At 37.2% G+C, this 27,306-nt stretch overlaps 1 protein-coding gene across 1 annotated transcript in view; it reads left to right on the top strand.

The window, feature by feature from the left end:
- Positions 1–27,306, top strand: part of ATF7IP (activating transcription factor 7 interacting protein) — an 82,985-nt gene that overhangs the window by 36,673 nt on the left and 19,006 nt on the right. Inside the window, exons 6-11 of the mRNA XM_015832150.1 lie at positions 2,184–2,249; positions 3,459–3,532; positions 4,043–4,131; positions 10,110–10,760; positions 12,702–12,787; positions 27,214–27,292. Coding sequence (XP_015687636.1) covers positions 2,184–2,249; positions 3,459–3,532; positions 4,043–4,131; positions 10,110–10,760; positions 12,702–12,787; positions 27,214–27,292 — 1,045 coding nt within the window. The remainder of the gene's footprint in view (positions 1–2,183; positions 2,250–3,458; positions 3,533–4,042; positions 4,132–10,109; positions 10,761–12,701; positions 12,788–27,213; positions 27,293–27,306) is intronic.

The following is a 27,306-nucleotide window of genomic DNA, read 5'->3' as shown; positions in this document are numbered from 1 at the left end:
CTTCCAATATTAAAATGCAAGACATCTGTTAATTAAAGTATATTTTGCTCAGAGAAATATCCCCATTTATATTTGCATGATTTTTGTTCTTTGTTTCAAAATTAAACCTAACTTCATTTTTATGCTAGCTGCTTGCATAAAAATATCATATCCACTGTTTACTTTGTTAACATAAGACTAGAATAGCTGAATATGTTCAAGGCCATTTTTCAGTCAACCTTCTTTCATTCAGCTCTCAAATTTGATTTGGATGATATTTTAGCTATTCAGAAGAGGTACAGGCGTATAGCTGGGAAAAAAACTCCCTTTCTGTTCAATATGTAGAGATCTCTCATCCAAATGTTTCGCACTGAATGGAACTGCAGTTAGTTGTGAAAAACAACAGCAATGTATCACAAGAAACTCTGACTATTTAGGCAGAAAATGAATCTGGCACATAAATATGCAATCTACAGAGGGGAAACAGAGTGTCAAGAGAAAGGAGAGAAATTTGCAAAATCAGCAAGTATTTGAGCTGGAAAAGGTATTTTTGGAGATAAACTTAAGAATGCAGAGTCACTTGACAGACTATTTATTTGCAGAATATTGCATGGATAATGTTTCTTATACTTTTCTGACTCATACTCATTCTGATAGTTCTAATTTGGTGATATCAGCACTTTCCTGCCAGTCTTTTTTTTTTAATGGATTCAGCTCACTCTGTGTTGCCAGAGGTTGTAGATGCTATTCCTAGAAGGAGGAGGAACAGCACATTGATCTAGACTGATTATAATTTTATGTTATTTCTATACCACTCTTCCTCCACAGGATACTCAGAGCAATGCACAAAGCCAGAATAATAGAATAATATTCAATAAAATCATCACCATGAAACAAAAAAGCAATAGTATTTAGCAATAACAGAATTTAAAATAAAATTCATTTAAACAGACTGTTGTTGCCCTATAAATGCTTTCATGAACAAGAATGTCTCTATTAACTGAAACAAGGCATTGGGGGGGAAAACCCTAAGAGAAAGTTAATAAATTGGGATATTGTCACTAAAAAAGCCGAACTCCTAGTCACCACAATGAATACTATATTTACAGGTTTGATCTTAGGATATTTCCAATATCTTAATTGGATGTATGGTATTAGAAAAATAGACTTTTGACTGCTTTAATCTTCTTACGGTTATATAAACTAAATTTGACATCTTGAATTGGTCTAGTACCTTACAACAATCCATGAACTCCTTTAAAGATTAATGCTATGGAATCCCATTTGGTTGATCTGTGTAACCATCAAACAGCTGCATTTTGCGTCAGCTGCAGTTTCCATCTATGCTGGTTGCCTGACATGAAGTTTGTCTCAGGACATTTGGAAAGACACGGAAGCGAAGCCAAATTTGGACATAACTTGCACTGACAGTTTGTAGAGGTTTGCTGTTGGCTGTATGTCTTCCCTCCCCTGCCATTAACTCTTCTAGTGTAAGTTTAGTGGAGTTAAGGGTGGTAGGGGGGAGGGAAGGGTACCATCTTGCAACGAAAGGAAAATAGCTTTGTCAGCATCTGAGAAAAAGATGGTCGCTTTTCTGCCATGTAGCCCAGCCTGTTCTCTTTTCCCATCCTGACATCTTGAAATCTGGAGATCTTTGAACGATTAGTGAGCAACCAGCGATAGAGGGTTGGGGCAGAGAAGGCCCAAGCATGACATATCTCAGTGGAAGGAGGTCTTGGGTGGCCAGAGGCAGATGGTCTTGTTCCTGCATGATCTTTCCCACTCTTGAGGTATCCCATGAATACTTAATGACTCATGCATTTGATTAATGAATGCTTTGGGGAGAGCAGGGATGAGGCTCATTCATTTAGCATGATTCATTTAATATTAAGACTGTAATGGGCAGGCTCCATTACAGTTGTACTCAAGGACTACCTATATTTGTTCATTCAGAGCAAATACAGTCTCCTTTTCCATTCTGGCTAATAAAAGTGCTGGACAGGGAATAGCTAAATGGAGCAGTGTTATGACTAATGCCTCTTCTCATTGTAGCATGACATTCTTGTAAAGTGGATAGAAGTAAAACCACATTTTTAAAAAGCCTCATTGGTTTTTCTTGATGAAACCAACACTATAAAACTGAACTACAACATTAATTTATTGAGACTATATTTCATTTTTATTTTCCTTTCTCTTATTTTGAGGCTAAAATTGCAAGATTGACAAAACGTTTTGGAGCAGCTAGAGAGGACTCAAAGAAAAAAACAGAAGTAAGGACAGAACTTTTATTATATTGTTGATTGACCATTAAGCTCAAAACTGTTATAAGTAACAATGCAAAAATTTAGTATAGTAGTAGCTTATTCATATATGTTTTAACTAAAATACAACAATGGAATCAGATGCATTCTTTTGTATAATTATGGATTGATGTGTTAACTTGGAGAAGTTATTGGATACGCATAAATTTGTGGACTTATATCGCTAAATTGAAATGAGATAAAAATCTCTTGGGGTTTCCCAGTTGGAGTAAGATGAATGCCATAGTGAAGTTTTATAACTTTGAAGTCAGTGAAGTTTACATTGAATGTTTAGCTGTAACTGACAGATTAGTGTGATCACTTGTTAATACCCACAATATTTAGCTAGTACACTATAACTCCTCTTATCTACTGAGTTTTCTAGAAGGAAATTAAAGGATTAAATATTTTACCACTAAAATTTATTCTTGATTAAAACTAATGTTATTTTAATTTAATTTTAGTTTTTAAATCATTACATTAGGCATAGCCAACCTGTGGCTTGCAGTCCGCATGCGGCCCTGGACAGCTAGAATTGTGGCTTTATTTATTCCAGCCCGCCAGCTGAATTTCCTTGACTGACAGGAAGCAACATACCTCCTCTACCAGTGTGGGTGGGGTGGGCCAGTCCCATATATATACATTAACTATCTTATATATTTTATATGTGGCCCAAGATCATTCCTCTTCACTCAGTACAGCCCAGGCAAGCCAAAAGGATGGACACACTTGCATTAGTCCATATTTCTATGTATCTTTCAGAACTAATTGTACTACAAACTTATTTGAAGAAAGCAGAGCATTCATAATTCTAACATATCTTCATATTTGTGAGCTAGGGAAAAATATTTCCAAAAACATGCTTAAATATCTTAACTTTTAAAATGAGAATGGGAAATCTAAACACCTCATCTTGATACTTCCTGATAGATATGTACTATTGCTACATTAATACATTATCAAGCAGCAGGATTGTTTTGATAGTTTAGATATGTCAGTTCATATGTCAGAGACTTTAAGGGAGAAAATATATTTATATTGTATCATGAAATACAATACTGCACTTATTAAGGAGGACTTCAGATTTTCTGGAACAGAAGTGTGCCTAAAATAGAACGATCATTTGTGAAGTACAAAATTTAAGTTGCTGATCTCAAGTTGGTTTGTGTCACTTTGTAGATTCCACAGAACACACCCCATTCCCCAGGAAAAGCAGTGAGTGATACTGGCAGTGTCAACAGTGTGACATATCGGTAAGCTGTAACTCCCTAGTTATTATACTTTTTTTCTTTGGAAACTTAGTTATAATTGGAAAGATAAATTCTACATAAAAGTATAATATATTTTGATGGCAACTATATTTCACATCTTATTTATAAATGTGCCTTTTTTTTTCTGTTACCCAAATATATGTTAATTCATTCTCTTGGTGAAAAGCATAACTAGGCATGGGGAATTCTTAGGGCAAAGTTGAGCAGCCTGTAGTCTTCAACTCCCATATGCCTTAGTCACTGAGAAATAATGGCAATTAGCATCACAAAATATGAAGGTTGGAGATTGCTTGTTTTAAACAGAGAAATATGTTTTGGTTTTTTAATTTCTTATATTGCATATATAGTAGGTATGTAGAATTCACTGATATTGTGAATTATTTAGAAAAATTGAGTAATAATAAATTATTTAAATTTAAAAATAATTTTCTTTTGGACTTCCTGCTATAGCTCCTCTACTTGATACAGCTAACATAAATCTTTGTTCTGTAGAAATGCTGGCACAGTAAGACAGATGCTGGAGTCCAAGAGAAATGTAGGAGACACTTCATCAACTACTTTTCAGTCCCCTGTGAATACAGGTAAAATCTATCTCAATTATATATATTATTACTTTTATGGCACATTTTTAAAAATCAAATAAGTAAAAACTGACTTGATATAATTCAGCCAAGCAGAAGTGGTTTAGGTGAAAATAACATATGCTGTCCTAGGTAAATCCGGTGGTAGCATCAAACAATATATGATTCTTAAAATGAAGTACTTAGAGTCCTGTCCTTAAACTTAATATATAGTTTTATTCTTAATGTATCCTTAAACATTCATAGAACCAGTTTGAACACCATATAGAATAAGCTAGGCTGCAGCACTTTGTACTAGTGGAATTTCACATCAGCTCTAAAACTAAAATAAATCAAACACAGTTTTGACAAAGATGCTTTGTCAAAGAAAGAAAAAGGGTAGCATTTAAAAGAAAATTAAGCATGCTTCCATACACAGTTTTTGAGGAGTGTGTAACTTTTGGAGAGTTCCTATTGATCACAGCCTTTGAATTGCATGTTGGATACTACATTTCAGTAAATAGGAAGGACTAGGATAAAACAACTGGACAGTAATGTAAATTTAAGCTTTTATGCTGTTTCCATTTACCTAATAATAACTACAAAATTAAAAATTATAATATGATGCTAACGTTTGGAGACACTTTGGACATATCCAAAGCTTCAGTGGAAAGTCAAGAGCTCTGAGGATTGAGGTTGACATTTATTAATTGGTATTTTTTACCCATAAAGTAATAGCTGCTCTTTACAAATCAATCATTGATTTGTAATAATAAACTCATAGATTACTATTGATATCCTTGATCGCATAATGAATCAGTATAAACATAAGTTACTAACATTGTGCCACTGTAGAAGGTCGAAATAAAAACAGTAATTATAGTTTCTTCACGTTAAATGCAACATTTAGTGGAATAGATCCTGAGCTCCCTACCTTTTTCAAAGTTTGGTCAGAAAAAGGCAATCTCTGACATAATTAATCCCTATTTGAAACAAAATAAGAATTGAATAAGGCCTAGAAATTAATTATTGGACAGTGCTTATGCTTTAAATAGATGACAAAAGATAGTTTTGTATTACTTGTCTGAATATATAAGGAAAATATAATGGCAATGAGAAAGAAACGTATGTACATATTCTTACATTTTAATTCTTTAATTATTTGGCATTGAGACAAAAATACTTGCATTATAAAGTATTTCTGATTCACTTTTTGTTGAGAAAGCATCTTCATGGCAAATTAATATTTCAAAGCAGTTTAGAAATTGAAAAATATTTTCTGTCTTTTCTTTCCTGCTGTTTTTCTGCTAAACATCACTAAGCTTTATATTTTTACAGATACAGTGAATTAGGTTTGTATATAACACTGGCTAAGATATTTTATGTTTCCCATTGGAAATTAGATACAATTCCTTCAAGAATTCCTTTAAAAAGACTGGTAAACTATGCTCTGGAAATACACGTGAAAAATAACATTATATTTTTACAAAATGTCTTGATACTAACTTTAACTTGGAAAACATTTATGATTTATAATTCTGCAGATAGACTTCTGAAGTTTGGTTTCTCTTAAAATCTTGAAACAATAAATTCTGATTGATGATGAAGGATTGTTTACGTTAGAAATTCTTGTAAATTTTTATTATTTTGACTTAATATTTGTACTTTTTTACTTGATTCGTACTAAAATTTCAGATTGATTTTACTTGTTTGAATACATTATTTCATTTACTGTTATTGGTAGAATAATAAAGGAACATTTTTATTTTATTCATCTAATTTCTATACTGCTCATCTCATCTATGTGACTCTTCATGATTCTGCCTGATAATTTATTTTTTTTAACATTTTGCATTTGTTGAGACCTTGGAAAAAGTTCAGAGAAGAGCAACTAAGATGATCCAAGGCCTGGAGACTAAAACATATGAAGAACGGCTGCAGAACTTGAGTTTGGTTAGTGTAAAGAAAAGAAGAAATAGGGGTGACATGATAGCAGTATTCCAGTATTTGAGAGGCTGCCACAAAGAAGAGAGGGTCAAATTATTCTCCAAGGCACTAGAGGGCAGAATAAGAAACAATGGTTGGAAACTGATCAAAGAGAGAAGCAACCTGGAATTAAGGAGAAATTTCCTAACAGTGAGGACAATTAACCAGTGGAACAGCTTGCCTTCAGAAATCATGTGTGCTTCATCACTAGAGGTTTTTAAGAAGAGACTGGACAGTCACTTGTCTGAGATGGACTAGAAGACATCCAAAGTCCCTTCCAGCTCTATTCTGTTTTATTCTAAATTCCACAGGACAACAAAGATTTTGTTTCTTGAACAAATTTGGATGTGTCTTAAATATTTTTGGCTGCTAGTCATGAAAATAACCTATAATTTAACCTATCGTGCTGGTTTTAGAAATCTTCTGTTTTTACATAGTGGCTATGTACACCTTTCAGTACTTGTGGGCTATCCTGGACACATAAAAGAAACATAAAGTATACCAAGTACAACTGGAATATCTTTGGAGATTTAAAAGTAGTGGTTCTGTCACTTGGAATACAGCTCAGCCATTACCAAGTATTGCTGTTACATATGCGAATGGGACAACTGTGCAAGAGAGTTGAATTACATTAAAAAGAAATGGCCACTGTGAAAGAATTTGGTTCCAGGATAGAAAAACATGGTGTATAATGAACATTTTGCCTGTTTCACATAAAACTGAGACTGATGAAAACCTTTGTGAAAGCAATGAACAAGGAAGGTGAAGGTTTCTGTTATTTAAGACATACATCTTCAAGAATAACTGAGACCAAGCTTAAGGAAAATATTTTGCTTTGTCCAGAGATCAGAATCATCATAATCAATGACAAATAGTTCAAAGATCTGTTAGTGGGAGCAGAGAAAATCACTTGAAAAGCATTCAAGAATGTCATTGCATTTTTTCTTTGCAGCTATAGTGCACCAAGCTACATTCAGCAGATTGACTAAACTTACAGTGTACAGAGACCTTATAGTGGAACATGTCACTGAAGATTCATTTTCTGCATTCACACTTAGATTTTTTTAAAGGTTTTATTAATTTTTAAGAATTACAATATTTAGAGCTTAGTAAACACCATGTTGTCTGGGTTCACATATTTAACATTAACTTCTTCAATATAAGTCTATTCAGTACTGCACACTCCAGTATTTTTTCCCTGATCCTCCTTTCTTCCCCATATTTTTTCCATTTTCCCCTCATTACACAATTACAATTCTTGGTACTACATACAGTGTTAGATATAAACATCTTCATCATATTTTACTAATATTATACAAATAATAATATCAATTCATTAATCAATATCTTGTTTTTCATGCTCTTGTTAAGGTTTAATTTCCCATCAATATTTAAAGTATCTTTGTCAGTTATGATTTTCTCAATATTAATTACATTTAAATAGCTAAATATTTTATTCATACCAATCCTCCTCTTATTTTCATATTTCCCATATCAAAAGAAGAGAAAAAATGCTATTTTAATTCTAAATCATATATTTCATTATAAAAGTCTAATTATATCTAAGGGTCATCCATTCTTTTAACCATATTCAACCAAGTACTTAAACATATGATGCCCCCTCTAATAGGTAAATCTTCTGTTTTTTAAATCTAACTCTCACTTTCTTTCTTTGCCAAGTAGCTTTCCAAACCAAGGCAATTAAATCACCCAGGAATTTTCTTTCTATTTTTATGAAAGTTGCTTGGCATGAGGAAGATAATTTAGGTAGGGTATTTTTGAGGGGGAATTCCACCCATTTATGTTCCTTAAGCAACTCCCACCTTCCTCAATTTCTCTCCTCATCTTTTGTCTCCCAAATTGTAACATTTTCCCTGACAGCTCTATGTTCCATTCCCCAAAATCATCTTCCTTGTCATCAGGTGCATTTTGCAAGCTTAAAGGATAAAGGATCTTTTGCAATTTCATTGTTATGGGTAAGTCTTGTAGTATTTTATTTGTGTATAGTAGTTTATATTTCCCTTCTTTCATTTCCTCTGTCTCTAGATCCATTTCCTCTGCTTCATCTTCTGATCTCTGGTTTATTTGTTCATACTTAGTAGTCGTTGTCTGGGAACTTCCTAGTTGTAGATTTAATTTGGAAATTTGCTCATTTATATCATCTAAATTATTTTTAGTCTCATTGTGGTTTTTTTTATGCAACAATTGTTTGGTCAATTGGTTGTAGAGTATATTTCCTTCTGAAAGGTATTTGTTTTTTCTTGAGGTATCATTCCTGGAGATCCTCTAATATCTCCAGTCTCAGTAAAAGTAGAAGAAAGTTTCCTCTAGCTTTCTGGTCTTTATATGCAGCTTTTACAGTCCAATCAATTTTAGAATAAAGGTCAAGTCCCAAAAGCAATATTTTATCTCAGGCATCCAAAAATTATCAGTCGGGCAAGGTTATAATCCACAATGTTCAAAGTATTCAACCTCCCTGAAAACAGCTCAAAAATCTTTCCCAGCCAGATGTAATCAAAGATCAAGTTTTTCTTTCTCTTCCACTAGCTCTTGAGATTAAAAGTCCAAGCTCAGTGGGTGTTTATAGTCCAACAAGGTCAGGATGATAAATATGCCAAAATATTTTCCTTTATTGCCAGTTGTTCTCCCTTAGGCTAGGAATCACTAAGCAGGCAGGAAGCTAGTTATAGTGCTGAACTCCGATCCACCACTAGATGTCATTCAAAATCCATTTTCCACTCTTAAAACAAAGGATTGATTTCTTATGTTTCACCTCAATGGTTTTTTTTTCCAGAGAGAAAATCTTAACAATTATGTTCTCAAATTTCAAAACTGCAGCTTTATGTTACTTCCACTTCAGTATTTTGTATTTCTGTCCCCCATAGAAATTAAAACGCCGCTTCTATTCACATTTGGAGGTTTTTAACTTCTTGGGAACCTTTTCCAGGAAATTCAGTTGTAAAATAGTAAAGAAAGGATCAATATTCTCACCCAGTTCCAAACATGCTGTTTACGATGTATTAATTGGTGCTTTTCTTCTTCGGTTGTTAGCAGCTAATGGCTGGCCATAGGAATGTAGGCAGTCTTTCCCCTGCCTGTTTGGAGGGCTTTTCTCAGATTGAACAGAAAGACCGCCATCTCTCTGTGATCGACGAGACACCCCTCCTTTTTCATTGCCTCTTTGTGGCGACTTTAGCCCTTTCTAGGGCCCCCAGCACGGCAAAATCGGGCGCGGAAGGCAGAGCCCTGCCTTCCTGCATCTGTCTTGCCACAACGCAAAACCGGAAGTCCACACTTAGATTTCTTTCCTAAAAATCTAGGTGCAGTGAGTGATGAAGTTGTTGAAAAGTTTCACCAGGACATTGCCACAATTGAAAATGGTATAAGGCAATTGGAATCCATCTGGGCTGATTATTGTTGGACACTGTAGCAAGATGCATCAGACACTGAGTACAAATAAAAATCAGCAGCAAAACGTTTTTAGCCCTGTTGAACTCATGCAGCGTGTTGGAAATATTATGCAATTAAATACATTACATCATTAAAAGTTAATTTCATGTTTCTCAAGATTCCTATGTGATCCAGTTATTCTGAAATTATATTTGTGTTCAATTTGAAGGGGTCTGTCATAGTCAAAAGTTTTCCAGAAACTTTTGAAAAAATTGTTGTCCAGTGACATTCAGTTTATAAATCTATCTTTTCCTTATTTTTTATTCTATTCATAAGTATCTTTAAAACCAAATTAAAAATAAATTTTCATTTAATACCTTTTGCTCTATTTGCCACCTTTTCACAGTAAGTTTTCAAGAATACTTACCCAAAAGTGTCTTTTTATTATAATGGCTTACGTTTTTTATTTTCATGATATCAAATAGTAATAAAAGCTGTTTTTATAAGAATAAAATGTATAATAAAGGTGTTGATTGCCATGATGAAATTGTAATTTAAATTCATTAGCTATGAAATAGCTAATTTGATACAAAATTTTCAGTCTTTTTTCTTTCTCTTTATAGTGTCTGCTGCTTCTCTTGCTACTCCACAGACACCAGTCAGTGGACATCAGAAGCCCCAAACACCAGTTACTTCTGCATCCCTCACATCTGGCTCTTTGACAACACCTGTTCTTCCCACAGCTAATACTGCAACAGTAGTTGGTACCAGCCAGGTGGCTGGTGGGAACACACAGCCAATGTCTGTTTCACTTCAGTCTTTGCCAGTAATCCTGCATGTACCTGTTGCAATGTCCTCTCAGCCTCAGATCCTACAAGGTCACACAGGAACCTTGGTTACCAATCAGCAATCTGGCAGTGTTGAATTTATACCTGTCCAAAGCCAATCAAATGTTGGTAATCTAACCAAAACTCCTTTGTCTCTATCATCAACTAATTCAGCAAAACCAAACAATAACCCTTCAGTGTCCAGTTCAAGCATTCAGAGGAACTCTCCAGCTAGTGTTGGCTGTTCAATAGGGACAACCCTTGCAGTGCAAGCTGTTACAACAGCACATCCTATTGCACAAGCCACAAGGACTACTTTGGCTACTGTGAGTACTTCAGGAATATATACTCCTCCCATCAATAGGAACCCCATACAGATGAAGATTCCTATATCGGCCTTCAATAATTCAGTTCCTTCTGAAGTGAATACTACAACACCGAGAGTTGGTGAGTTGTTTTTTCTTTTATTTATTTACATATATTTAGAAACTGCCCATCTTCCTGATCAAATGATTCTGAGCTTTATACAAATAGATATAAAACATTTATTTATTCATTTATTTCACATTTCTATACTGCCCATTTCCCCCACAGAGGGATTCTGGGCAGTGTACAGTAAAAAGTTAAAATATAAAACTATGTATGTATGTTAAAAGAAAATTTTAAAAATTTTGAAGAGGCAAGCAATTAAAATTAATTAAAAGATGAAGAGAGGGCTTTCAAGGGACTAACCAGCCCCATAACTGTGTGCTCCTCTGGGCTCCCCAGGCGAGGGTGCAGAGCCATGTCTTTTCAGAAGACCAGGAGAGTGGCGGCCTGTCTGACCTCCAGGGCAAGAATGTTCCATAGGGTGGGGGCAATGATAGAGAAGACTCACCGCCTAGACCCTTACCAATCAGAATTCTTTAACTGACAGCTCTATAACATACCTTCCCTGCCTAGGTGGGACAGTCTGATGTAATTGGACGAAGAAAGTTCCATAGGTAATCTGGTTCTATGTTATGTAGGGCTTTATAGGTCACAACCAATACCTTGAATTGAACCCAGAAACAAACTGGCATCCAATGCAGTTTGCGGAGCAAAGGTGTTACCCTTCCTTGGATACTCAGAATTGCTTCTGTGGTCACATTCTGCACCAGTTGAAGTTTCTGAATAGTTTTCAATGATAGCCCCAATATTGCATTGCAATAGTCCAGACAGGAGATGACCAGATCATGAGTGACTCAGTGGAGAACCTCCCTATCCAGGAAAGGGAGTAACTGGCACACAACATGAAAGGCCCTCTTAGCCACAGCTGCCACCTGCTTTCTGGAGCCATGAGTACAGAAAGGCCTCCAAATTAAGTACAGGATGTGATTGGGGTAGTGCATCTATCACTTCACTCAAATGGAGATACATAACTGGGTATTATCAGCATATTAATGATACCTCATCCTGTAGTGATGGATGATCCTCCCAAGTGGTTTCATGTAGATGTTTAAAAAGAGTAGAGATAGCATTGAGCTCTGTAGCAGGCGGCATGAGTTGTAGTGCGTTTCCTCCCTCCCCCCCCTGCACTGTCTCAACACTGACTTGACTGGCCTCAGAGAAAGGAGGTGAAACTGTGCCACCCATCCCCAACTCTCTAAGGACAAGGCAAGCAAGGTTGCATGCGCCCTTCTTTGGGCATCTAAAATTGCTCATGCAGCCGCATTTGTACCACGTGAAACTGCCACATACTTTTCAAGGATAGCTCCATGTAGAGCTTCTTGAAGTAGTCCAAACGGCAGATGACTAGGGCATGAGTGACTGACCAGAGAGGTTCCCTATCCAGGAAACTGTGTAACTGGCACACAAAACAAAGCTGAATAAAAGCCCTCCTAGCTACAGCTGCCACAGTTTTTTCAAACGAGCTGTGAGTCCAGGAGCACCCTCTGGTTAAACTATCCCAGCTCTTTCTGGGGTAGTATGACCCCATTCAAGACCAAAGATAAACTCCTGAATACAGAGTAGCCTACCCACAGCTGTTTTGTTTTACCAGGGCTCAACTGAAGTCTGTTGTTCTCCATCCAGACCCCCACAGCCTCCAGGCACTATGAAAGAACGTTCGTTGCATCACACACTTTACCTGCAACAGAGATAAAATAGATACAAAAAGTCCACATACCCCTTTAAAATGCCAGGTTTTTGAGATGTAAAAATATCAGACCAAGATAAATCACTTCAGAATTTTTTCCACCTTTAATATAACATATAAACTGTACAATTAAATCAATTGAAAAGCAAACTGAAATCTTTTAGAAGGAAAAATAGAAAATGTTTTTGCTGCATTTTGCTATTAAAATAGTTACATGTCTTAAAAGTGTGTTTGTTAGGCAATGCAATGAAGTTGTTTCTTGATCTCCTTAGAGAATCAAACATCCAGATTGTTACCACCTCCACCACCAGCAGCAGATAATATAGCAAATAAGAAAGCACCTGAAGTACCATCACAGGTATGCTGGTTTGTTTGTTTTTATAGAGACTTTTATTTTTCTTCCATTCAGCAAATCAGGTTGTAAGGACCTGCCTCAATTAAGGCTTCCAAGAAAGCAGAAGTCTTGAAACGGACATCATTTCAAAAGGAACTTTTATTGGAACGTGTTGACAGCAGTAGTAGAAGGCAGGATCTCAGGTTTCTGAGTCAAGAGTCAATGAAACCCCCAGGTTTCTGAGTCAAGAGTCAATGAAAACCCCACCGCAACTGTCTATCTGAATGGTTCAAATGGGCCAATCTGCAGGTGTGAAAATGTTATGGGAACGGAGCGATAAGGCGCAGCTTCCAAGTCTTCCAAGGCTGTTAGGTCTCCGCACCTCTTCTTCCGTGCCCGGAGATAAGGCAGATGACCGGAGGCACATTCCATTCTCACTCCGAGAAAGAAACATGAAAGAGGATAGAGCAAGGAACAAAGCAAAGGAAATATACTGTAGCAACCCCAAGCTCCCCCCTCCCCCCAGAAGAATGGCAGAACCCGAAAAGAACAGGAATCCCCATGCACATAGAAAGACAGGGTTCTGACATAGGTCAATGTTGTAATTACTTATTTCCTTTTTATTTCAGGGTATTAATAGAAAGTAAATGTTACTTATTCCTTATTTATTTATATGACATAGTTTTTGAACAACAGAATCTGCCAATCCTAGAGCAGTTAGCAGTTCTTTTATATAAGGGACAGATAATAGTAACAATTAGAGAATTTTTCAAATACTACAAACAGAATTCTTTGTTTCACATTGAACAAATATACATTTCTTTGAATTCCTATCATATCTTTTAGCCAAGAAGGGGTTGGTGGACTCCAACTGCTTTAGCAACAGCGACATCTGATATGGGGACCATCAGTTGGTAAATTCTGTCCAAACTGCCAGGCTAGGTGTTTCAACATTTGGGTTAACTGGTCCATATGCAAAGCTGGTAGATTCGGATACATGAGCAAGGTATTGGCAATTTGAATGACCATCTTAGAAATTGTGAAAGGTTCTGCAGCTATAATTGATCCTTTGGTTCTAGGTATACTTCTATGAGAGCAAGGAGTAGATAGATTAACTGTTAAGCTTTATGTAGGTACAGTTGAAAAATGTAGATCATAAATAATATGGCTAGATTATTTACTCTGTTGCACTTAACAGTGAGAAAGTTGATATGCTCAGAAGGTGCTGCCTACTGCTGTACAGAGGAGTCAAAGCCTGTGTAAATCAGGGTTGTGATGTGGGTGAAATTATTTAAAATTCTGAGTGAATACAAATGAGGAATACAACTTACTTCACTGGATGACATTTATGAATGGGTGGATAGGAGATACAGAAAAAAATTATTAGGCCATTTAGAGCCCCCAAAATGAATTGTTTATTGTTTGGTTTCTTCTGTAAAAATGATACCTATGTTTCAAATGCATGGTTTAAGCAAAAAACTGTTCATGTGTACACATACTGAAGAAATGACTAAAAAAAGTTGTTTTGTTTACAATGAAAATTTGGCATTACAAAAGTGATGAGAGATTATGAATGTTGGGTTAACCAATTTTTGGTATGGTCAAAAGTAAATCTTGGGGAGAAAGATTTAGAGGAAAATGAAATAAAATACAGTGAAAGTAGAATGACTGCAGGAAGAGATAGTACAAAAGTGTTAAAAGATAGCTTATTCTTCTTACAGAATCAATGGAAAATGGACATAAGAACGCTATTTTGATCTGAGGGAAAAGAATTATGTTATAAAGTACCTCAGCAGTGTATGGAGTGATGCTAGTTGGAAGTATGAAAAACATGTAGTGGAAAGATGAAAAGGCTATGGATGAGGGAAGAAATAGAATGATTGCTGGAAAAAAAGAGGAAAGAGGGGCACATAACTAAATCAGAATATCAACAAATAGCCCGAGCCTACAAAGATGAAGTGAGGAAAGCCAAGGCTCAAAATGAACTAAGGCTTGTGACCAAAGTCAAAAATAACAAAAAAAAGCTGCTTTCAACATGTAAAAAACAAGAAAAAAGTGAAGGAAACGATTGGTCCATTAGTGGGGGAAAGTGGTAAGAAGGTGACTAGCAATAGGAAGAAAGCAGAACTATTTAACTCGTTTTTTGCATCTGTCTTTACACAAAAGGAAAAAACAGACCAACCTATCAAAAATAGTGCCATAAAAAACAGTATAGAAACACAAGTTAAGATAGGCAAGAAAATGAAAGGGAGCACCTGTCCAGCCTAGACGAGTTCAAATCACCAGGACCAGATGGATTACACCCCAAGGTTCTCAAAGAACTGGCAGATGTGATCTCAGAACCACTGAACTATATTTTTCAAAGATCTTGGAGCACTGGGGAACTACCAGAGGATTGGAAAAGAGCTGATGTAGTTCCCATCTTCAAAAAAAGAAAAAAAATGGATCCAGGAAATTACAGACCTATCAGCCTGACCTCAATACCTGGGAAGATTCTGGAAAAGATAATAAAACAACAAATCAGCGAACACCTAGAGGCAAACAAAGTCATTACTAAAAGCCAACATGGGTTTGTCAAAAACAGATCATGCCAGACAAACCTTATTACGTTCTTTGACCAAGTGACAAAATTAGTGGATCAGAGGAATGCTGTGGATATAATTTACTTGGACTTCAGTAAGGCATTTGATAAAGTAGATCACAACCTACTACTCGATAAGATAGAAAAATGTGGGTTAGACAGCATCACCACCAGATGGATTCGTAGCTGGCTAACCGGCCGTACTCAGCATGTGGTCCTCAATGGAACCGCATCTACATGGAGGGAAGTTTGTAGTGGGGTGCCCCAGGGCTCTGTTCTAGGCCCAGTGCTCTTCAACATCTTCATCAATGATTTGGACGTGGGGATAGATGGGGAACTCATCAAATTTGCGGATGACACCAAGCTGGCAGGAATAGCCAACACTCCAGAAGACAGGCTTAAGATACAGGAGGACCTGGACAGACTTGAACACTGGGCACTATCTAACAAAATGAAATTCAATGGTGAAAAAAGTAAGGTTCTACATTTAGGTAAGAAAAACCAAATGTACAGGTATAGTACAGTGGGTACCTTGCTCAATAGTAGTAACTGTGAGAGGGATCTCGGCGTCCTAGTGGACAATCACTTAAATATGAGCCAGCAGTGTGCTGCAGCTGCCAAAAAAGCCAACACAGTGCTGGGCTGCATTAACAGAGGGATAGGATCAAGATCACGTGAAGTATTAATACCACTTTACAATGCCTTAGTAAGGCCACACTTGGAATACTGCATCCAGTTTTGGTCACCACGATGTAAAAAGATGCTGAGACTCTAGAAAGAGTACAGAGAAGAGCAACAAAGATGATTAGGGGACTGGAGGCTAAAACATATAAGGAACGGTTGCTGGAATTGGGTATGTCTAGTTTAACGAAGAGAAGGACGAGGGGGGACATGATAGCAGTGTTCCAATATCTCGAGCTACCACAAAGAAGACGGAGTCAAGCTATTCTCCAAGGCGCCTGAGGGCAGGATGAGAAGCAATGGGTGGAAACTGATCAAGGAGAGAAGCAACTTAGAACTAAGGAGAAACTTCCTGACAGTTAGAACAATTAACCAATGGAACAACCTGCCTCCAGAAGCGGTGAATGCTCCAACACTGGAAGTTTTTAAGAAGAGACTGGACAGCTATTTGTCTGAAATGGTGTAGGGTTCCTGCCTGAGCAGGGGGTTGGACTCGATGACCTCTAAGTCCCTTCCAACTTTATTATTATTATTATTAAAATGACTGTACAATGTAATATGTATAAAAGTGTGCTTAACACAAATGTATGTTGCTATTTCAATAGAAAGCAAGGAATAATTAAAGCAGGCAAAGGAATTGTAGACCAATTTTGATTCAGATTATTTTTGAAAATTGAATGAAGAGAACTAAACAAGAAATCCCACTACAATTAATGGAATTAAAAATACACACAATAAATGATATCATATGAAGCTGAGACAAAGAAGACCTATAAATAGTATTTTAGATATTTTTTATGGGAATAATAATGTATGTTAAAAAATAAAATTGAAAAAATGTTATGAATGTCTAAGAAAAAATGGAGGAAAAGTGATTATATAATATTTTGAAGAATGCTAAAATGCTTTTTAAAAGGCTGTCATATATAGATTGTAATTGAAGGAATGTTTAAAATATGGATGTCATTTCCTTATGGGATAGCCTCTGAAAATTTCATGAAGACTCAGGATGGCCTATTCATCCATCCTGATTCTGCCAAAGGTCATCAATAAGTACAACTAATGGATGTTTACTGGATGTTATAAGAACAGTATATAATAGAAGTAAAGTGTAGTCAATTACAATTCAAAAAGAAGTGAACATTTTCAAGAACAAATCAATGTATGAGTAAATCTCTGAGTATATGGTAAAAGCAAGGATGGTCTGCAGGGAAACAAATTGAAAGATATTGCATATATTAAACTAGTTGTATTTCTTTTTCTTACCATGTGCATGGAATGTATTTTTGTTGCTAGTTCTTATTATTTTTCTGCACTTTGCATGATGTTATCCATTTTAGAAAATGTGCTTGTGTATGTATATACAGGTGTGGGAATGGGTTTGGGTCAACTCCGGGAGAGTGGAGGACAAGGGCGTCTGGTGTGCTGTGGTCCATGAGGTCGAGGAAAGTTGGGCATGAATTAGCGACTGAAGAACGACGACAAATATAAATGTATATAGAAAAGTGTAACCGGTACAGTTTAAAATGTGGTTTGCTTTTTGACATTTGCAAAAATACTGCAGTAATTAAATTACACTAAATTTTATAAAATAATTTCAAACTATTTTGCTTTAAAAGGGAACTGTAACAGCTAAGATTAGTAGAACATTTTATGGATGTAGTATGTGGAAAGGAGCCATCTACTTAAAAAAATATTCTTTCCTTTTAATATAAAAATTCAGATTAGTCAAGTATTCTCTTTCTCAGCCCAACCCACCTTACCAAGGTTGTTGTTGTGGGGCAAATAAGAGGAGGAAAGAGTATTTGAGTTATTTATAAAAGACATGAAGTTGGGGTATAAATAAATAAATAAATAAATAAATAAATGGTAGTAACATATTAAAAATGTAGTTATAAGAAGGAAAACCTAAAAAGAAAACTTGAGCAAAATATTAAGACTACTAAATCTGTAAATAAACCTATGGAAAATATGCAGCTGTTACTGATGAAAATAGCAAACTATTTGTCTTTTGTTATTTATTACTCTTATTGATGTAAATAGAAACTTGCAGCTGAATTATTTTTCATATTTATTGGTTCTCTTTTAGAAAAAATAAATCAGTTTGTAATTCAGTTTTAAAATAGAAATTAAAAATTAAATTGAAATTAGCTAATGTGAAAGTAAGAAATATAATTATGAATGAAAATGAACCTAATTGCTGCCACTCCCTCCTATACTCTCTCCCTTGCACATTCCTAGATTTCACACATAATTCCTAGTTCATTGAAATAGTTTTCTGTGGCATTTAACCTGAAAACTCTGATTCAAAAATACCTTCCAAAGTAGAAAATGAAACCAAGATTTTATAGCCAAGTTCTTGGTGTTCTCTGAGCTTAGTTGTCTTCTTGCAGACGTTTCATTACCCAAACTAGGTAACATCATCAGTGCCAGCAAGGAGTGGGGTTTGCTCTCCGTTTATATTCTAGTGGCTTGCCCTGTCAGTGTTGGTGGGGGTGGTCTTAGAGGTTCTTTGGTTGGGCTGTTTATGGTTGGCTTGTTTGGCAGTTCCTTGATTGGAGTATTGTTTACTTGATTGCTGGTATCATGTTAATCTTGGAGTCAAATCAATGCTCAGTAGGGTGCTGATTGCTGGTGGGGAGGTGTTTTGATCTTTTGTTTCCTTTTTGTCCTGTTGAGTGTCTATTTTGCATATTATAGATATTGTTTATGTCTATGGAATTTCTAGAAGCCTGGCACTCTGATAAATTAGCCATATCAATAGACACATAGATATTTGTTAGTTGCGAAGTCGTGTCCTACCCATCGCAACCCCATGGACAACGTTCCTCCAGGCCTTTCTGTCCTCTACCATCTTCTGGAGTCCATTTAAACTTACGCCTACTGCTTCAGTGACTCCATCCAGCCACCTCATTCTCTGTCGTCCCCTTCTTCTATTACCCTCAATCTTTCCCAGCATTAGTCTCTTCTCCAGTGAGTCCTTCCTTCTCATTAGGTGGCCAAAGTATTTGAGTTTCAGCTTCAGGATCTGGCCTTCTAAAGAGCAGTCAGGGTTGATTTCCTCTAGGACTGACCGGTTTGCAGTCCAGGGGACTTGCAGGAGTCTTCTCCAGCACCATAGTTCAAAGGCCTCAATTCTTTTGCGCTCAGCCTTTCTTACGGTCCAACTTTCACAGCCATACATTGCAACTGGGAAAACCATGGCTTTGACTATACATACTTTTGTTGGCAGGGTGGTATCTCTGCTTTTTAGTATGCTGTCTAGATTTGCCATAGCATTCCTCCCCAGGAACAAGCATCTTTTAATTTCTTGGCTGCAGTTCCCATCTGTGGTGATCTTGGAGCCCAGGAAGGTAAAATCTGTCACTACTTCCATTTCTTCCCTATCTATTTGCCAGGAATTGAGAGAGCCGGATGCCATGATCTTGGTTTTCTTAATGTTGAGTTTCAAGCCAACTTTTGCACTCTCCTCCTTCACCCGCATCAAGGGGCTCTTTAGTTCCTCTTCACTTTCTGCCATTAGAGTAATATCATCTGCATATCTTAGGTCAGTGGTGGCGAACATATGGCACGCGTGCCAGAGGCGGCATTAGAGCTCTCTCTGTGGGCACGCACGCCATGCCCCGGAGATGGCAACTGTCCCTCTTCAACTAACTGCCCGCTAACTGGCCGAGGTCCCACATGGCCGGATGCATCCTAGCACCCATGCGCTCGCTGGCCTCTGTGTGTAGGGGCCGATGGTGTCAGACAACAGCCGCCCCAGCCCCGCCTCACCTTTCTCTGTGACAATGGCCTTGCCTCGCCTTACCCCGCAGGATGAGCCTCCTGCCCACTGCCCCACCTGCCAGAGACCCCCTGGATCTTCCACAACCCTGCCTGGCCCCCACAGACGTCCCTCCCCACGAGCAACATCGAGGTGATCACACCCACATTGGCCACACCCACCCAATCTGCCATGACCACCACAGCCATGCACCCGGTGATAAATAAGTGGGTTTAGGGTTGCAGTTTGGCCTCTTGATCTCTAAAAGGTTCACCATCACTGTCTTAGATTGTTGATATTTCTCCCAGCAATCTTAATTCCAACTTTTCATTCATCTAGCCCTGCCTTTCTCATGATGTGCTCTGCATATAAGTTAAATAGGCAGGGCGACAGAGTACAGCCTTGCCGGACTCCTTTCCCAATTTTGAACCAATCAGTGGTTCTGTGTCCAGTTCTCACTGTTGCTTCTTGACCCGCATATATAGGTTTCTCAAGAGACAAATAAGATGGTCTGGTACTTCCATATCTTTAAGAACGTGCCACAATTTGTTGTGAGCCACACAATCAAAGGCTTTAGCATAGTCAATGAAGCAGAAGTAGATGTTTTTCTTGAACTCCTTATCTTTCTCCATGATCAACGTATGTTGGCAATTTGATCTCTAGTTCCTCTGCCTCTTCAGAATCCTGCCTGTACTTCTGGAAGTTCTCGATCCACATACTGCTGGAGTCTAGCTTGTAGGATTTTAAGCATAACTTTACTAGCATGTGAAATGAGTGCAATGGTGCGATAGTTTGAACATTCTTTGGCATTGGAATGTAAACTGACCTTTTCCAATCCGGTGGCCACTGTTGAGTTTTCCAAATTTGCTGGCAAATTGAGTGTAGCACTTTTATTGCATCGTCTTTTAAGATTTTGAATAGCTCAGCTGGAATACTGTCACTTCCACTAGCTTTGTTGTTGCTCAGCTTTCCAAAGGTTCATTTCACTTCACATTCTAGGATGTCTAGCTCGAGGTCAGTGACCACCCCATTGTGGTTATCTGGGACATTAAGCTCGTTCTTGTAAAGTTCTTCTGTGTAATTTTGCCACCTCTTCTTAATCTCTTCTGCCTCTGTTAGGTCCCTGCCATTTTGGTCCTTTATCATGCCCATCTTTGCATGAAACATTCCCTTCATATCTCCAATTTTCTTGAAGAGCTCTCTGGTTCTCCCTATTCTATTGTTTTCTTCTGTTTCTTTGCACTGTTCATTTAAGAGGGCATTCTTATCTCTTCTAGCTATTCTCTGGAATTCTGCATTCAATTGGGTGTATCTTTCTCTTTCTCCCTTGCCTTTCGCTTCCCTTCTTTCCTAAGCTATTTGCAAAGCTTCCTCAGACAGCCATTTTGCTTTCTTGCATTTCTTTTTCTTTGGAATGGTTTTAGTTGCTACCTCTTGTACAATGTTGCGAACCTCCGTCCATAGTTCTTCAGGCACTCTGTCTATCATATCTAATTCCTTAGATCTATGTGTCACCTCTACTGTATATTCATCAGGGATATGATTTAGTTCATACCTGAGTGGCCTAATGTTTTTCCCTACTTTCTTCAATTTAAGCCTAAATTTTGCAACGAGAAGCTCATGATCTGAGCCACAGTCAGCTCCTGGTCTTGTTTTTACTGACTATATAGAGCTTCTCCATCTTTGGCTACAGAGCACATGGTCAGTCTGATTTCTGTGTTGACCGTCTGGTGATGTCCATGTGTAGAGCCGTCTCTTGGGTTGTTGGAAAAGAGTGTTTGCTATGACCCTTGTATTTTCTTGACAAAATTCTATCAGCCTGTGCCCTGCTTCATTTGGTACTCCAACACCAAACTTGCCTGTTATTCCAGTTATCTTTTGCTTCCTACTTTAGCATTCCAATCCCCCATGATGATAAGGACATCATTTTTTTGGTGTTGATTCTATAAGGTGCTGTAGGGCTTCATAGAACCAGTCAGTTTCATCCTCTTCAGCACCACTGGTTGGGGCATAGACTTGGACCACTGTGATACTGAATGGCTTGCCTTGGATTTGCACTGAGGTCATTTTGTGGATTGTATCCCAGTATTGCTTTTCCTACTCTTTTATTGACTATGAAGGCTACTCATTTCTTCTGAGGGATTCTTGCCCGCAGTAGTATACCTGATGGTCCTCTGAATTAAATTCACCCACTCCTGTCCATTTTAATTCGCTGATTCCTAAGATGTCGATGTTCAGTCTTGTCATCTCTTGTTTGACCACGTCCAGTTTGCCTTGATTCATGGATCTTACATTCCAGGTTCCTATGGAGAAAATATCTTTACAGCATCGGACTTTCCTTTCACCACCAGATGCATCCACAGCTGAGTGTCCTTTCGGCTTTGGCCCAGTCGCTTCACTCTTTCTGGCACTACTAGTACTAGCCCTCTGCTCTTCCCCAGTAGCATATTGGACACCTTCCGACCTGAGGGGCTCATCTTCCAGCGTCATATCTTTTTGCCTTTTGGTACTGTCCTTGGGGTTTTCATGGCAAAGATACTGGAGTGGGTTGCCATTTCCTTCTCCAGTGGATCACATTTTGTCAGAACTCTCTACTATGACCTGACTGTCTTGGGTGGCCCTGCACGGCATAGCTCATAGCTTCATTGAGTTACGCAAGCCCCTTCGCCATGACAAGGCAGTAATCCATGTAGGAGACACATAGACATATAAACAATATTAAAAAACCAAGGACCCTCTAAGACCACCCCCATCAACAAGAATACAGACTGAGAGCAAACCCCATTCCTTACTAGTACTGATGATGTTACCTAGTTTGGATAATGAAACATCTGCAAGAAAGCAACCAAGCTCAGAGAACTCCAAGGACTCCTTATTTCGACCCTGAGCTACAAATATTCTTGATATCCAAGTTTACACAGGACAGTTACAAATTTAAATAGTGAGAAAGTGGAAAAGAATTTGTGCTTTTTGATATGTTTCGTTAAAAAAAAAAGCGTAGTATTCCTTGTCAAACATTCAGTTGTAGAATGTATAAATCTGTATAAATTTTCCTCTTTTAAATTTTGTAAAAATTTTATTATAAATTGTCCACTGTTTCAAGAGCTGCATTAGTTGCCGGTTTGCTTCTGATTGCAATTCAAGGCATTGGTTATTATCTATAAAGTCCTGCATGGCATGAGTCCAAGTTATTTGAGGAACCATCTCACTCCTATGGGAGAGTCCCTCCCCACCCATGCCGGCAGACGTGGCATGCTGTGGACCCCTTGAGTCAGGGAATTCTGGATGGTGCATGGACCTGACCCTTTGAAACATCTTGTCCCAAGATGAGATTGGCTCCCACTCTCCTGATTTTCTACAAGAACCTGAAGACTTTGTTCTGTCAGTTGGCTTGAGCTCTCAAAGGGAGAATATCACACTGGATGTGATTGATCAACTCCATATATTCCATTCCCTTCCTCCCCTTCTTCAAGTATGACTTGTATTTTATTGTAAATTTAATGTAATTTTATATTTTTTATATATTTATGGTTTCATTTTAATATTGTAAATCAGAGTCACCCTGTGGAGAGATGGGCAACAAACATATTTAATAAATAAAAAATAAAATTGTAATAAATTATCAGTCCATCTCATCCTCCTCTCCAAAGTCTCGGAGATAAATGTAGCAGTCAAGAGATAGGTTGTCTTATAGAATAGTGATTAATTGAAAAGCAACAAAAGAGACAAGTACCTGGTGCACAGCTTGTATGCTAGAAAAGAAATAAAAAGTGGAATAATCATCTTGTAGAACCTTGGCAGTTTATTTTGATTATAAATTATCTTGAAAACGTTATGGTAACAAGGTCCATGTGAAACCTAACAATTCAGTGAAACCATGAATAGACTATGAAGAGCTTTAAAAAACTTTTCTAAGTTTTTATACTAGAGTATAAAGTACTAGGTAATCTGAGATCCAAAATTATGCATGTCTTTGGTAATCTTAGTTGCATCTAACATAATTCCTCCAAAATATACCCCCAATGACAGTTATAATAGATGTTGACATTTTTAAAAAATATATATTATAAAATGATAGTTTCAATACAGTTCTACTAACTTTCTCAAAACAGGTATCATAAAGCTGAAAAAGTTTATAGAAAAGGGCAACAAAATTATTAATTCACCCAACAATACCTTATTGTCAGGATATACAACAGCTACCAATTAAGTTACATAAAGGCAGGTGGTAACGGAAGTAGTATTACAGGTAGTCCTCAGTTAACCACTTGTTCAGCAACTATTCAAACTGCAACAGTGCAAAACAAGTGGTACAATAGTCCTCAGAGTTTCAGCCATTGAAGCAGTCCCATAGTCACATGATCACAATCCAGGCAACTGGCCCACATTTCCAACCATTGCAGCATTACATGATTGCGATTTGCAACATTCCCTGTTGGTTTCCCACAGAGTCAATGGGGAAGTTGGCAGAAAGTTGGAAGTTGCATTTACATGAGGTCATCACTGAACAACTCGTAGTGGTTTGTTTAATGACAGCAACCAGAGTCTGCTGGAACTGCCATTGCTAAGTGGCATGGTCACATCATGTTACACTTTATTATTGCATTTCTTAGCAACAGCAATTATGGTCCCAATTACTGTTACTGGCGAGGGCTCCCTATAGACTGTTATGTGCTCATTGAGCTTTCTACACTAGAGATCCCCAACTTTTTCAGCACCAGGGACTGGTTCCGTGGAGAAAGATTTTTCCGCAGACTGGAGGGGGCGTGGTTTTGTGTGCTGCCTGCATCTCACAGATGGATCTTTGCTTGTTTGTGCGGACCAGTTGCTGGCATGCTGCGGCCTGGTACTGGTCCACGGACCTGGGGTTGGGGACCCCTGTTCTACACTGTGTGTACAATTATTAGGCAAGTGAGTATTTTGACCATATCATTTTCATGCATATTTTCCATCTCCAAACTGTATAAACTTGAATGCTTAGTGGGTATAAGAATATCAGGTGATGTGTATTTGTGTAATGAGGGAGGGTGTGGCCTAAAGATATCAACACCCTATGTCAAGGTGTGCATAACTATTAGGCAGCTTCTTTTTCTCAGGCAAAATGGGTCAAAAAAGACTCTAAAAAATAAAAAAATGTAAAAAGTCTTTCAGAGGAATGCAGCACTCTTGAAATTGCTAAGATATTGGGGTGTGATCACAGAACCATCAAAATTTTGTTGCAAATAGTCAACAGGGTCACATGAAACGAAAAAAGGTGCACATTAACTGCCAAAGATTTGAGAAGAATCCAAAGTGAAGCTACAGGAACCCATTGTTATCCAGTGCTGTCATATTCCAGAACTGCAACCTATCTGGAGTGCCCAGAAGTACAAGGTGTTCAGTGCTCAGAGACATGGCCAAGGTAAGGAAGGCTGAAACCCGACTACCATTGAACAATACAAATAAGTTGAAATGGCAAGACTGGGCCAAGACATATCTAAAGACAGATTTTTCAAAGGTTTTATGGACTGATGAGATGAGAATGACTCTTGATGGACCAGATGGATGGGCCCGTGACCGGATCAGTAAACGGCATAGAGCTCCACTTTGACTCAGATGCCAGCATGGTGGAGATGGTGTATGGTATGGGCTGGTATTATTAAAGATGAGCTAGTTGGACCTTTTCGGGTTGGAGATCGACTCAAAATCAACTCCCAGACCTACTGCCAGTTTTTAGAAGACACTTTTTTCAAGCAGTGGTACAGGAAGAAGTCTGCATCTTTCAAGAAGGCCATAATTTTTATGCAAGACAATGCTCTATCGTATGCATTGAAGTACTCCACTGCGTGGCTAGCCAGTAAAGGATTTAAATATGAAAGAATAATGACATGGCCCCCTTCCTCACCTGACCTAAACCCTATTGAGAACTTATGGGCCCTTCTTAAATGGGAGATTTACGTTGAAGGAAAACAGTACACATCTCTGAACAGTGTCTGGGAGGCTGCACAAAACGTTGATCGTCCAGATCAAGAAACTGACAGACTCTATGAATGGAAGGGTCATGACTGATTGAAAAGGTGGCTATATTGGTCACTGATTGTTAGGGTTTTTTTTTAAAAGTCAGAAATGTTTATTTGTACATTTTGAGGTGTTTGTTTATTATTCTCACTTTAACAGATGCAAATAAACGAGTGAGATGGGCAAACTTTTGTTTTTCATTTAGTTGCATGATAATTATGCACACTAATAGTTGTCCAATAATTGTGCACATATAGATAGTCTAAGAAAGCCAAAACGTCACTTTTACTTTCTTAAATATTCAGGTTTGAGGTTTATTAACATTTTAGATTGACTGAGAGCAGTCAATAAGAAAATTAATACTCCAAAATATTCACTTGCCTAATAATTGTGTACACAGTGTCTAGAGCTTTTGTTACTATTCTATTTCCTGCATTTTTCCTTATTTCTGTTGTCGCTGCTATCTCAAGTAATTTTCTTACATGTGCCAAGTAAAAATTGTTGAAAATTTCATTCAGTGTTTACTTTGAATTATACTAAGAATGCATTTTGTAGAAGTTGCAGTATTGAATTTGATAGTGGTAGGAGCTATTCTTAAATTTAAACTAGATAATTATTTAGAAGATTAGCTTAGTATATAACATATAACTGAATGCTTAAATTTCTAAGAATGATTATAAAAAGAAATGTGCAGTTTCCTCTACCTAAAATCATTTTCATTATTATAAGCATATGACTGTACTTCTTTCAAAATGATTACATGCATTATAATTGTAGAAAAGTATTTTAATTTTAAATTTTTATGGGTATGTGCTGTTTTATGTATTAAAATGTATAGAGTATTTTAGCATTCTTTCTAAAAAAAACTTCTCACAGTATTATGACCATAGATATTTATTACTGTTTCTTGATATTTTAATTTTGAACCCACAAACCAAATCATGTTGTTGTAGTTGTAATAAACCAGGTACAAAATTTTACAACTGTATGGTCATCCTAAAACATTTAATTCAAACTATCATGGTACAAAAAAAAATAAGGTGGAGTATTCTGGAATACAAACGTTAAATTGGCTACTCTTTTCTACTGTTTAGAAATATGTCACTATAAATCACGGCTTTTGCAAGGCTTTCTAGTTCTTAATAGGTATTTCTTTAAGGCATTCTAGTTCTTAATATTGCAAGTATTCAGTGTTCTTAATCCAGTTTTTTGATCTTTTTTTGATCTTGTTATGTTGCATCAAATTAATTGTATTAGAGTTAGCGCCATTACAACTAATTGTACATTTCAGTAAAGAGTAATTAAAATCCCATGGATCTCTGTTGGAATAGTTTATGTCAGTTATATCTTAAAAGGAAATTGAAAACCATTACAAATAATGGGTGTGGGTAATTTTTTGTTTGTTTGCTTGCTTTTTTCATTTTCCAGATTGGAAAGGTTACAGGAGGTATTGCAGCTGGAGTAATTGATCTCACACTAGATGATGAAGATGATGGTTCTTCTCAAGGTAATTGAAAGGAT

Source organism: Protobothrops mucrosquamatus, unplaced genomic scaffold (genome assembly GCF_001527695.2).
Source record: "Protobothrops mucrosquamatus isolate PMUCROS unplaced genomic scaffold, P.Mucros_1.0 scaffold_309, whole genome shotgun sequence".
Classification (NCBI taxonomy): domain Eukaryota; kingdom Metazoa; phylum Chordata; class Lepidosauria; order Squamata; family Viperidae; genus Protobothrops; species Protobothrops mucrosquamatus.
Note: the sequence above shows the minus strand (reverse complement) of the source record. Positions and strands in the feature narration are given on the sequence as shown.